The sequence below is a fragment of the Schistocerca serialis genome, chromosome 11 (assembly GCF_023864345.2).
Source record: "Schistocerca serialis cubense isolate TAMUIC-IGC-003099 chromosome 11, iqSchSeri2.2, whole genome shotgun sequence".
Classification (NCBI taxonomy): domain Eukaryota; kingdom Metazoa; phylum Arthropoda; class Insecta; order Orthoptera; family Acrididae; genus Schistocerca; species Schistocerca serialis.
This window is the reverse complement of record NC_064648.1, coordinates 178036829-178051273: the sequence shown is the minus strand read 5'-3', so window position 1 is coordinate 178051273 and position 14445 is coordinate 178036829. Positions and strand designations below refer to the sequence as shown.

Below are 14445 nucleotides of genomic sequence, written 5' to 3'. Positions count from 1 at the left end.
TTCCCTAACCCGATAAGACTGATGACCTTGCTGTTTGGTCTCCTTCCCCAAACAACTGAACCCTACCCTATCCTCACCCAGGCAATGGCTTATTTTCTTTCAAATTGGTGACAGTGGTGCCAAATAGCCATGACAAGGATCTTTGTTTGCTGCAGCTCCAACATGCAGTGCTCTCGAATTCACTTGTGGGGATGGTAGCTGTATCGACCGTCGACGCGTCTGTGACGGCCGTCCTGATTGCCGTGACTACTCGGACGAGAGGGACTGTGGTAAGTGAGAGAGAGAAACTTATAAAATAACCTTGCTGGAGGTGACTTTTTGAATGATTTTCTCCTTTCAGTAATTGATAAGAAGAAGAATATTTGTAGATTTGTGACTTTGAGTGTAAATCAGCACATCAGCTCTGTTGAAAGAAACGCCCTCACCAAAAAAAAAAACCTTAATAACTGCTGTTGCTATGAATAAAAAAATATCCATCTTTCACATACTTTTAATGTGAAAATGAAATGTATCCTTCACCAAACACAAGAAAGGGGATCAAGAATTGTACTTTAGGAATGTTTGGGCATACACGACTTTTATATAAATTCTGTGAACAGGGACATTAAATGTGGTTACCCTTCATCTGGGAGTCATAGACTTTTGAGAGAGCTTTCCACTCTGTTTCAACAACATCTGTCGATTTATTTCATCGAGATGCTGAGAAATCCAATTTTAAAAGACAAGCTGTGCATGTGGTTCCCAATTGACATAACTATTGCCAGCAGTCACAGAGCACGTTTTAATACCCTTAAACTGAGGGAAATGAATTGAAATATGTTGTAATGAATCGTGCCTAATCATCTGTATTTACTGACGACATCATTATATTTGCCTCGCAAGAAGAGGTCCCCAGGGATGGAATGGACCTTTCGAAACCGCCTATGCAGTGATTTAGGTTAGGGTTCCCACATTTCACCTTGGTGGGTCCTCGTTTGTGAGTAATCGACAGAAAACAATTTAAGAATTTATCGTAATGCACTAGACCCTTGAAAATAACTCTGATAGTATAGTGGTTATTTAGTTGGTATTCTGGATCAATCAAGTGCAATTTGTTTCGTTTTTATCAAAATGACTGTCATTATTTTTCGCTATTAATTGGTTTAAATCCAATTATGTTTATTTCTAATCCTTTGTTGCATTGTTTTAACCGTTGTATCAATGCTTTTATGTGCCCTAATTTTTACTTTCTTATGTTCTTTGTTTGTAATCGTATTCCAAATGATTTTAAATAAATTCATTTATCCATCATGGTATTTAAATATTTTAAAACTCATCTGTTAAATAAGAGAAGACATATAATCTATTTACACTGGCTGTGAAGTCATGTTAAAAATTTGTTGTTCGTTACAAGATGTACATTGTTTGGCTGGTAATCGTCATACAAAACATAAATTCTTCAGCCCCATGGACAAAATAATGCTGATGAAGATTCAAACAAAAGAATGTTTTACAAATAAAACAAAATTCAAGAAAAATGATTAATAAAATTAGAGATTGCAATAATGTGGACAAAAATATAAATTGACAACAAGGAAGTTAATTCAGAGTAAACAAAAAAAATATCTTTAAACCAATTAATTGAACAGAAATAATGAATTCATTTATTTCTATAAAACTGTAAAGAGACGGGATTTGAATCTACAACTTTCAGTGTACCAAACAAGAATTTAACTGGTTCGCTGTGATTTCATTATGAGGTGCTCTTTTGAAGGTACTAGTGAATCGCAATAAATTCTGAAATTTTTTTCCCTGATTACTGGCAAACAAGGACCCATCAGGATGTGGTACCTGGGACCCTAACTTACCAAATAGGCAGTTTCAAAAAATTAATCCCATGTCTGGAGTTTGGAAGGTGGCTTGCAAATTAATTCTAACTGTGTACAGTGAACAGGTTGGAAAGAAAGTAATAGAAATTCATTATGAAGTCATACAAAAAGGAGGAGGAGATTTCCAAATTTTAAAGTTTTGTACCTATCTTACATTTGTGTTCTATGTGAAGGACTATGTGCCGTGACAGACATGGATAAACTTGTCATTTTCTGCAGAACCCATTGAGGGTGCCAGTCACTCATACTGATAAAACGTCAGATTATCAATCAAACAACTGATGGCTGGAGAAGCTTGAAACAGTTACCTCCAGGTGGTACATTAAGAGCTGGCTATGAAACGTTCAGTGTTTGCAAAGTGTGAATTTGTTTTAATATTTGATAATGTTTTGCATGGCGAAGAGCTTGGGTAGGAATTTAGGAACATATGATAGAGTGTGTTTTACAATCCCTGTTACAAGCTTATAGTAGACAGAGCTTTGATAAGGAACTGATATCTGGAAATGTACCATTTGGAAATGAAATAAGTGTGAAGTTTGGATCACTTTCAACCTCCTGCTTTGCACTATGCACACTAACTGAGAAGAGGGCGTTGAGATCAGTCCTTGTTGTAATTGTGATATCACCTACCATTTTTATCCGGCTACAGCAATGGCTATGAGAATTTGATACATTTGCAAATAGGAGGTTTGACTGCGGTGCTCAACAGATGCACTACAGTCTCAACTTTGAAGAGGACATCCTTTGTCACATGAAAGAGGGCTCGAAAATGACCACTTGAAACATTACTTGTGCTGTGGGCTCCTGTAGAGCACCAGGTTAGAGCTCACTGTGACTGTTTTGCACCGTGAAGCAGGAGGTTTTGAAAGTGATCCTGATCTTCAAACCTATTTCATGTCCAAATGCCACATTTCTTGTCAGAGTTCCATGTCAGAATTTTATCAAAAAATTCCATCTACAACCCCTAGAAGTCGTAACAGTAATTGTGCAACATCCTCTATACAGAGTGTATCACAGTCAATAGTAGAAATGGACACGTGTGAAAGTTGTACGATAATGGAAGTAGAAATATTCCAGCAAACATAGGTCCACAAATGAGCTGTTAGTGAGATCATTGTGAATGTGTGGTTACAAGTTGTTGATGTCTTTGGTATGACGTATTGTTGTAGTTAGTACAGATGTGTTTGAAATTTATGCTCTATTTCATTGTCTCGGTCACAGATTTATTTATTTTTATGATGACTAGTTTCAATTAAGATTTCATCAATTTATGTAGTCTTGTAAGCAACATGTGGTATCCATATGGAAGAACACGTCACATGTATACGAATATGAATTGCTTACGCAGCTACATAATCTGAAGATGATCATATATACTTAGCTTTTCCATGTTCGCAGGGTACAATTTTGCAACTGTTAGTTCTGTTTATTAAGTCCACGACCAGTTTCGACCTTTTCATTAGGCCATTTTCGAGTGGATATTTTGCTGTAGAAATGCAGTGCGAGCACCATTTAATGTCAAATGACAGTGATGTTGCTTCTGTACGGCATAATATCCACCTGAAAATGGCCCAGTGGAAAGGCCAAAAGCAGTTGTAGACTTAGTAAAATCCTTATTAGGAACTGGAGCAGTTTTTCATTAATTTATTGACTATTGATCGATACTAATTACCATAAAGACCCACGGTTTGGTGATTGTGGTAGATGCGTGATGGGTGACCGGAACAGTTTACTGCTGTTGTAAGGATGTTTTCTAATACACGAGTATGTCCAAGATGGATGGATACAGCAAGGCTTCACCTGACCTCAATTCTCTGTATTTTTCTGTCTGCAGCTGTCTCACTAGTGAAATGTACATCATTCCATTGATGCTGTTGAAGAACTGAAGCAGTGAATTGTGCAGTCTTATAAGTTTTTCGAGGTTATACAGGGGTGTTTGAAATAATTTATAACTGACTGCAGAGATGAGTGCAAATGCCAAGATAATATGTGGAACTCCTGCTTTAACGGATGTGAGTGATAAATAAATTGTAATGTGTTAAAGGACTATTGTATTCCTTGCTAAGGCAGACTATGTGTGCGTAATTTGAGCACAATTAGGTGGGGACCTGATGGAAAAGTTCACACTTCAAACACATTTGTACTAAATACTGAAGTCAGTGGTGGCTTGTAATCACACATTAGAAATTGTCTCCCAAATGGCTAGTTTGCTGAATCGTGTCTGCTGGAGCATTTCTGATTGTGTTGTCACACATTTTCACCCGTATTTGTTTTCTTTGGTAATTATGATACATCCAACAACACAAGACTAGAAGAGATGGCCAATCCTTTTCACAGGTGAACTAAGCAAAGACACAACAACATGGTCATTAAAATAAGTGGGCATCGATGCTAGTCCAAATAACAGGAATATCGGGACTAGACATGCTTGAGCAGTTTGAAAGCTATATAATGGATCCAAAGATTGTGAATAGACAGGATAGATTATGAGGAGAACTTTAACAGTAAAATGAGATTAATTGAGTTAATTAGGAAAACAAGGCTAAAATTGTATGATAATCTGTTCAGGGTGGCTGAGTAAAGGCTGACAAAATAGATCTGTGAGATAGTTGACAGCAGCTCTAAAGTTTCCAACAAATGGCTCAGGGAGATAAGATAGGATCTGAAGTGGGGTGTATTAAATCAAGTAGATGTCTTAGACCAGACAAAGTGTAGGCCAGTAATAGACCGCTTTAATGGCTTCCTTGATGAACAACAACTGAAGAGGAGAAAGAAGACAAAGGCTGTAAAGGTATCTCTCAGTAATGAATAATTTTTCATCTCGTGTGGTCACAAATGGCTGCTGTCGAGTAAAAAAGAAAAAAAATTCGGTGCATATTTGTTGTAAATATAAACGTGTACTCTCCCTACATTTCTAGTGCAAATACACCTCTGTTGAGACATGTTCCATGTTCTTTTGTAAACTGTCTGTATTCCATATCATTTAAGATATGTAGAGGGATGCAATGTTTCACTTACTGTGTACACACCTGCCCTCCTGCACCTCCCACCTCTCGCATCCCTGCACTCTCCCGTACACGTGCACACGGAGCTAGGAGCACGTGAGGAAGGGGACGAGGACGAGAGCGAGGAGGAAGGTGACGAAGGCAGCGACGAGGAGGCCCCCACCACAAATTGCCTGCCCAACGAGTTTGCGTGTGCCGACGGCTCCACCTGCATCGACGGGGCGCACCGTTGCGACCGAGTCTACGACTGCCGCGACTTCTCGGACGAACAAGACTGCGCCCCCGTCTTCGGTGAATGAGGCACACGCTGCGGACTCTTAGCCCCCTCTTGCATCCTCTTGTTGTACCTGTCTCTTAGTGGTCACGTGTTTCATCCCCCACTGCGTCCCTCTCATTCTAAATGTGCAAAGTCTGGAAAATCTTGCACTGTCCTGTGAACTTGGAGAAGTGGCTTTGTTTGCCATTAGCACTCTACTACTAATTCTAATTTTGAATTTTGTTGCCCCTCGCACCCCCAATGAGGCAGGTGCCAGGATGTCTCCTTCGTAAAGAACACATTCTTATTTTAAAGAACAGAATCGTAGAATAACCAAAAGCTGTGTTAATGAGTATTTGTGTACATTCGCAGCCAATTAGTTTCAGTCAAGCAACCATCTTCAAGTAAAAGATTAACAAAACATCAAGCTTGGTGAAGGTTCTTCTGCATTGAATATATGATTTGCAGCATAATTTGTAGCACATCACATATACACATCCATCTAATATCTTAAAACATTTATCATCAGTCGCCAACAGCAAAAACTAACAGACCACTATCATTTAACCGTACTGCTCAGCTGAAGTCTAATGTTTGCGGTATTGTTTTGACATGCGAGCAACCGAAGTGGCATCGGATGGGAAGGGTTGCACTGGGGTGGTAACCACAAAACATTTTACTGACGAAAACTGTGTGTGTTACACTGTGAAGCACCAGTCTGATATTTATCAAACTTTGCACATATCATTTTCTTTGGGCTTTTGTCCCACTTCTGCACAGGGTGCCTTGTTGCTATTGATTTAGCGATGTTAGTGTCAGAGGGTGGCCGGATGCCCTTCGTGTCACCAATCAAACTTTGCACATATGCTCTTCACATAATATTAAAGTGTTAAATGATGATTTCATTCCATTTGCAACTTATGGTCGTCATTAACATCAGTGTGACCACCAAAACCATAATACACTCTTATTTGTTGTGGACTGGAAGCAAATGGCTGCTGAATATCATCTTAAGGAATTTCTTGCCATGCCTAAAACATATTTCATGTCAGTTCATGAAGATTACAGTAGGGAGTTCGGTATAAAAATATACATCTCCCCATTACATTTGTGATGTGCCCTACGGATGACAAATTAAGGTACAAGGCAGACCAGTCAGGGGTGCAGTGTGGAGTCTTATATTGTCTTTTTGGAATATGACATTTGGCTTCACACGAAGCCTTCCCACATGATGGAGACATTCAGCCCCCCTTCAGCCTTTACCAAATCAGACCTGATATAATATCCTACAGCTCCCCACACCATGATTCCAGCAGTTGGAGGGGCTCGGGTCTCGAGAATTGCTGCTTTCTCTGTCCTTTTATCAGGTCATCAATGGCAGAAGTGAGTCATCTCTGAACACCACAGAGTGCAAATTAATATCCCAGTCGACTCTTGTCCTACACCGTCCAAATACCTGTCACCTGTGGTTCGGTGTAAGTAGTCTCATCGCACCTTCCATTAGTTTGTTCCGAATGGTTCGTGGTGACACTCTGCCTGTAAATCTCTCCTAGATTTCTGGTGTTGTCACCTGTCTGTTTATCACCCAGTCGAACAATGGAGCGATCTTCTAGCAGTGTAGTCCTTTGGGAAGGACCTGTGTCGGTTCTTTTTGGGAAGGATCTGTGTCGATTCTTCTTGCCATGCTGTTGTCCTGAATCCATCTCATCACAACTTTTTCTGCAGGCATTGCACTACAGCCAACTGTGTGCGCTATCCATCGGTACGATGCTCCTGTGGCCATCGTGCCAATGATTTGACCTTTCTCAGAGTCTGAAAGATGGCGATAAAATGCCTTTGCTTGTCCTCTGAGCTTACTGTGTTGTGATCTTCACCTCTCGAGTTTCAGTAATGTTGGGCACACCCGATAGCCGACGCGTACTTCCACCACTCTTTATCTGTAGGAATGGCCTTTTTCTGTACCCGAAATAAGCTCACATAAGGATGAACTTTTAATTGGAATATCTCACAGGTGCAGAAATACCTGGAGTATTAATTTGGTAACGTGATGTTCCATTTCTTGATGTAGCTTCATTTGAAATATAATTTCTAATAAGGCTATTTTCATGTGGTACTTCACTGAGTGATTCAATTAGTAGAACTTCTTTTTGGAGATACTTCCCAAAAATTCCATCCAGCAGCATTATTCATAGGGACCAGACTTTGTGCATTGGAAATTGAGGGCTATCTGTATCCCATACTGTGCTTGGTTATGCTACATAGTCTTACCACTCCTTCCCTGGAAGAGAACGTGCATTGTGGAGCATTTTGTTGCATTTTAGTTGTCACTAGTCCCTGTTTTCCTTGTGTAGTCTTGTTTGGTACTTTTAAACTTTCTTCTGCTGATATCCAAGTTGCCATGTACACTTTCCCCAAACTTCAGAAAACATTATTTTAGATCTTTAGAAAGAGCTACAATGCGAATGAATCTAGACAGAGTGATATGCCTGGAACATATTCAGGAGTTGTGAAGTTGTGTGTGTGACAGTTGGTATTATCTTGTTTGTTTATGTTCAAATCCAGGAAAACATTTAGGGTGTGATTTGGGTAAGTTGTATAATTTTGTAAACTGCCACATCAATAATTCTTTTATGCATGAAACGTGTCAGTCAGCGGCAAATAGTGATATTTTGACTTAATATACTAGATCAGTCTCGTGTCATTTATGAATTGTGTGAGATCTAGTGCATTATTTACTTCTATATGCATCAATTTTTTCATTGTACAATGATTTTTGTAGTTACTGTCATGTCTTGATAGCAAGTTTACGTGTTTCTCGTAAGTTAAGTCCCAGTTTGTTTTGTCCGTTCTTCATATTTACTGCAGCCCCAAAATAGATCGAACAAGAAAGTCTAGCAGTAGACAGAAGGAGAAAATTTAGCAGTGCTTGCATCTTTCATAGCATTTTACCCTGTGCTCTTCATTCCTTACATCAGTGCATCTCCATAGGAAACTGATTCTCTGTGACAACAATCTATAATTAGAAGCATGCTTTAGATGCATGAAGTGCATCACATTGTAGACATCTAAATTTTTTTCATGTTTTAATCCAGCCATCATTTTTTACAATTACTGTGAAAGAAGTCTGTGAGATACTTCGTGAAACATCATCTTTTCTTCTGTAACATTTTCATTGTATGTGTATGAACCAATGAATGCCAAGCATGAACAATTTCTGACGAGTGAAATAACTTAATAAAGGTTTATTAAAAAAGATGGACCCAGTTTACTGAATTTTTATTTCATGAAATACAAATTGGATGTAAATAATCTGTAAACTGTTGGAAAAACGAGAATAAACAGTGTCAGTTACCACTGCCAGAATGGTCACACCAACTGACAGCCAGTTCACACTGGTTGTTAATACAATTACTACCATGCAGTGTTGATGCAAGTCATAAAAAAAGATGCTCATATAGCTAAAGTCTGCAGACCTTAAATCAGATTTGTGACACTTGTACTTTTCAAATAGCATGGGAGAAGACCTCCTGGCTCTTATTTTCTGTCCGAGTTCTCCCGATCTCACACCAAGCAAGTTTTTTCTAGTGGGAGGGAATGTAAAAGAGACACTTTACATTCCACCTGTACTGACACGTTTGGCCAACCCACAAATTATATCACATCGTGGTAACTCAGTAACGTGAGAGATGGTTCTTTGTGTGCAGGTCGAGTGCAGCTATTACTTCGATCTTTGCTCTGCAGGAGGGTAGCCTCACAGTGATCATTTTAATCTAAATTTGTAATCTTTAAAATCTACTGTATTCATCTGTAAACATTATCATATCTACTGGTATATTTCATTAAATATAAATTATTAAAATTGGGTCCATTTTTTAAAAAGTCTGTATTTAAGTACCTGTACTAAAAGTGTACACTGATATTCATTGCAGTTGGTACGTAAAATTAAATATGGATTTCTCTTAGTAGTTGTGGTCCGTAAATTTATAGTGATATAGGTATGGCCAGCACATAACCGTAAGGAGGCAAAATTCTAGAATTCCCTGCCAGTAGAAACATGCAAATGTAGGAAGAAAAGAGTACAGGCTTTTGTAATTATTAGCTCCTGCCTCACGGAGGAAGAATGAAAAAACAAAATGACATGTGGTGGGATCTGTGACAGATAACTAACAAGGTGTGGTCCCCCGAGGGGAAGATCAACTTTTTGAAAACTCCTGTATGATAGTGTAGGCTAGGCTTCTGCAGCCATTCACCCAAGTGACCCTTGTTTACATGTAATCAATGAAAAAGAATTATTTGTGATGCTCTGGGGGCAGTGGTAGTCAACCTGGCCCCTGCTGCCCACTAATAGGCTTTTGAACCTTCGTCGTGGGCAGCAGATGGTAGGCATTTTAAAAATGTTTTTGTTAGATTTCCTTAAAATTTTGACATAAACTATTTGGTAGGTCATTATTATTATTTTCTTTAATTTCCTGTAACTGCTGTATAAATTTTTTTAAGTAAAGTAAGGTTACTTCCCCAATTTATGAACCACTATTAATGTGGAACTGGTGGCTGGGTAGAAAATTTTAGTACTAACAGAGGTACAAAAGTAGTTGGTAGGTAAATAAGACTGGTTACCCCTGCTCTAGAGCCTAAAAATAATGCTGTTATCGAGAGTGGCAGTTTAGCGTAGGGGTTAAAGGCACTTTTCTGAAATGCTGAAAGATGTGCGTTTGAATCACATCAGGCACTTCCCAGTTTTCATTTTTAAATCTTTATTAAAATGACTTTGATCATTATTTTTATTGAGTTACTTGGTTTAAATGTAATTTTTTTATTTCTGGTCCTTTTCTGCATCATTTTAATCATCATATTAACTTTTTATTTGCTCTCTTGTTTTCTTCTTATCATCCTTTTTTTCATTTTGGGATCTTTCAATTACTTTTATCTGTCTGTCACAAAATTTCAATGTTTGAAAATGTCAGTCTGGTGGATAAAAAAACAAAATACAAAATTACCTATTTATAGGCACTGTGGAATGGTGTCAGACGTGTTTAGTATTACAAGATGTCCCTTTTTGGAAGGTAATCAGCATACAGGGATTTAAAACATAAATCTGTATTGCTCTGTAGACAAAAAGTGTACTGATGAAGATTTAAGTGGAAGATGGAATTTTAACTAAAATTATGTTAGAGCAAAATGAGTAACATAAATAATGAAGTCAGTAACATGGAGGAAAGTATAAAATGATAAAACAAAAAATTATATTAATGTTAGTACATAAAAATAAGAAAAATTATAAAGCATGTGGTGGTATTGGAACCCACAACCTCCAACACACCAGAAATGAACCACTACTGTATGCTACTAGTGGAGTACTCACAAGTGGAAGCCCTCTTGGGTGAACGGCTTTGTAAAGCAGCATGAAGACACTGTACTTGCATTTGGGAGGACGGTGGTTCAAATCCTCATACAGCCGTTCACATTTAGGCTTTCTGCAGTTTTCCTATATCGATTAAAGTGTTTGCTGGCTTGGTTCCTTTCAGACGATGCCAACTATTATTTCCTTCCCCTTACTCTGACCACAGGCTACATCTTCAATGAACTCGTTAATTGGACCTTAAACCCTAATCTTTCCGTCTCAACCTGTTGTTTCTCACCTTTCCCAATTTCTCGTTCTGTTTTTCTTGAGGAAGTGACAAAACATACTGAAATATGGGATAGGTTTTCCTACTTTTATATGTGTCTATTAACAGTGCTTGGAATTTTACCTCCTGAAATTAAGTACTTTCCAGTTTTTATGTCACATTATAATTTTAAAGTTTTCTTAAGCAAATTTTCGTTTAGTGCTTCCTAACATCCCCCCCCCCCCCCTCCCCCGCCCCAACACACACACACACACACACACACACACACACACACATCCGTGATAAGCATTATTGTCATCTGCAGTCTTTGAACAGACCTCTGATGGTATTATCAAGGAAGCTGAACTACATTTGAGGGCAAAATGCTGGAAAGCAATATGTTTCGTGAACTAGGGTCGCTAAGACTGACAAGGGTACTTTACAAACAGGCCCCCTTCAATTTTCTTCATAATTGTAGGATTTGAAAGTCAGTGTCCAGGCCTCAGCTTCCTAAAGCAATATGACACAATTCTTAAAAACATTTGAAGAAATCTGCTTTGATAGTTTGCGGTCACTGTTAAGTATAAAACTAGAAAACATATTGAGCAATTTAATACAGCTATATGCAGCTGAGTGTGTAGCATTAAAATGTTGTAATCATAAATTCTCGCTGGTACCAATTTTTTAAATGTATTTTGGTAAATTAAAAATGGGCAGCACACGGTGGAAAGAAGTTCGAAGGGACATGGACAGACTTTGAATTACTCACAAGATATTGAGAAACAACTGCCACTCGGAAAGAAATTGAGATTCAGTGGTTTCCACGAAAGCCCCCAGAAGAGGCACAGAGCCACACGGGCAGAAAAAAGATGAGAGAAACATTGATAAATGAATGGAGAAATGTGGAAAAAAAAGAAAGTAGAAAATGTTGAAATAACTATAGTCTGTAGTAGGTCGTATGTAAAAAGGAGAAGAAGAATATTGTTTGATAACACTTTGTTTTTTATGTAATATTTCACATACTTGCATCAAATTCTAATTTACTGTGCATATTTTCATTTTCATGCAATTAGTGTTTTATTTTTAAAGCATGTCATTTTATTTTTTTAAAAAATTATGTTTCTATATTTGTTACTTAACATTTCACTTTGATAATGGATATAGAATTCAAATGAAAGTAAAGAAAGTTAAAGTTATTGTTAGCGAGGATTGAACCAGGCACTTCGTGATTGCAGTTCATTTCACTACAGGCGGCTTTATTAGATTGCTTGGAATGTTATGTGCTTAAACATTGCTCTGAAATCTTGAAAGTCAATTTATTTTGTATGTTTTCGAGAACTGTGTCATACTGTTTTGGGAAATCCCGCAGGATTGAAGAAAATGGGAAAGGGTCAATCCACTAAGTCCCCTTGCAGGAAACATTTTTCTCTCTGCAGGAATGAATGTCACCAGTTGTGAATTTTTAGATGCATTACATTATTCCTACAGCTGTTAGTTTCCATGTTTTTATACTCACTGTGCCTTGATTTTTGTGCTCAACGGTAGTGTGCTCATAATTCCCCATCATTTATTCACTGTCTTTCCAACAGCTTGTAGGCCGGGAGAGTTCCGCTGCCGCGACGGACAGTGCGTGCCTGACTACCAACGGTGTGACGGAGTGACGCAGTGCCGTGACAGCAGTGACGAATATGGATGTCGTGAGTATTCACTGATGACCCTGATTTTTGTACAGCTGCTGCTACCATAAATTTGATGATCACCGCTTGTCAGAAAACATATTCTAGCAATGAACTTCTCCATGTTTCAACTATCACAAATCGACACAGACTGCAGGAAGTTTTTCAGTCAAAGTATGTGTACAGATATGTACTTTATATTCACATACCCCAAAATCCTACTTATATAATGTAAATATTCTGCAGCCAGCTTGAGTGGCCGAGTGGTTCTAGGCGCTTCAGTCTGGAATCACCCAACCGCTACGGTTGCAGGTTCGAGTCCTGCATCGTGCATGGATGTGTGTGATGTCCTTGGGTTAGTTAGGTTTAAGTAGTTCTAAGTTCTAGGGGACTGATGACCTCAGGTGTTAAGTCCCATAGTGCTCAGAGCCATTTGAAACATTCTGCAGGTGATCCAATGCAGTCATTAGTAGAACAGTAAAGAGTGTCCATCTGGTCAAGTCTTGAATAAGTATTGGAACATGTCATTATTAGAAGTCAAAACTGTGATTAGAGTTGTGTGGGCAAACATTGTGTATGTACCCACACAAATGCAGTGATTGGAAAACTTTCTGTTCTTGATGTTGATTTGTTATAATAGCAATTATAAAGGTTTTTCATTGCAGTTGCAGTGTTTCTCATATTTTTACTCATGCTGATTAATATAGAATCATTAACTGTACTGGACTTTGTAAGAATCCAGGAAAATTGTTTTTACCAGCATTGAATATTGAGGCTCTGGGTCTTTTCTGTACTACTTTAAGGTCCAAAGTAGTACTTTGGCTACTTAATGTCAGTGACACACTTCAAACCAACAGTGGCCATTGTGTGAAGAGTGTCTGGCTCAGAACTTTGTGTATTGTTGTTGTCAAAGTCAACTGATGTTACATGCCAGTGAGAACAATTTGAAACATGTTTCTGTGAGGATTTCTCACTTAGTTGAGATTATCTTACAAAGATGTGGCACAGTAACTTGTGTTGGCAATGAAGAAATTTTGAAGGGCGAAAGAACCTTTAACATACATAACTGGTGATAAAACTATAAATCATAACAAAATTATGAATCTTCATCACTAAATGACTATCCTGGCACTTCGTTCCAATTGCATGTTGCATATCTAACAACTTCCAGGGTGAACAAAAATTTGATTTTCAGTACTTCAAATAATTATTTACTGAATTAAAAAAATTTAAATGCTGTCATCAACTACTTATTCAGAGCTGTATACCCACGTGTAAAGCTTAATACAGTAAGTCAAGTATTGCAGTCAGAATCTGTGTACGTGTTTGAGGCAGTGTAACTCATGGAGTGCAATTTATCCAGGCTGTACTCATCCATTGTTTGATAGTGAGAGCACGTAGCAACTCCCAACAAACTTTAATCGTAATTTCAAACCTTTCCTGAACTTTTCTTACTAAAGTGGTTAACACAGTTTTATATGTGGGAGCTCAATTCTTTAAAGAATTATGTTTGGGAAGTTTAGTGGTTGTTGCTAATAAGTGACACAGCAACTCGAACAGTGCCAATTGGAAGGAGGAAAAATGGTCAATAAAATCAGTATTTTTCTAACTGGTCAGTTTTAGTCTGTATCCTTCAAATTTATGTGACATGAAGGAAAGTTTATGGCCAGTAAAGTAATGGTTGGTGTGGCATATGGATTGAAAAATTTGAAAATTCCATTGAGAAGGCTGTAAGTTTTGTTAACAGCCTTGTATGCCAAAGTGATTCTTGATCTCTATATTGGGAATGTTATGCAAGTGATATGAAGTCAATGAAAACATGGAGATATCTGACAAATTTCAAGATGAGTCAGAAATTTTTCAGAAGAAAAATGACACAGAAATCATATGAAATAGATCACATATTTCTATCAGAGAGGTCAAAATTGTAAAATAATCTAATGTTAACAAATTTGCACAAAAACATTAAATAATTTGTCTCTTGGATACAACTTCAAAGAAAGAGCTTCAAACTGTACTTAAATACTGGTTTGA

The 14445-nt window shown here is 37.9% G+C and overlaps 1 protein-coding gene across 1 annotated transcript in view; it reads left to right on the top strand.

Annotated features, from left to right (window-relative positions):
- Window positions 1-14445, top strand: part of LOC126427231 (basement membrane-specific heparan sulfate proteoglycan core protein) — a 792772-nt gene that overhangs the window by 500883 nt on the left and 277444 nt on the right. The window contains exons 22-23 of the mRNA XM_050089468.1: window positions 156-269; window positions 12325-12432. Coding sequence (XP_049945425.1) covers window positions 156-269; window positions 12325-12432 — 222 coding nt within the window. The remainder of the gene's footprint in view (window positions 1-155; window positions 270-12324; window positions 12433-14445) is intronic.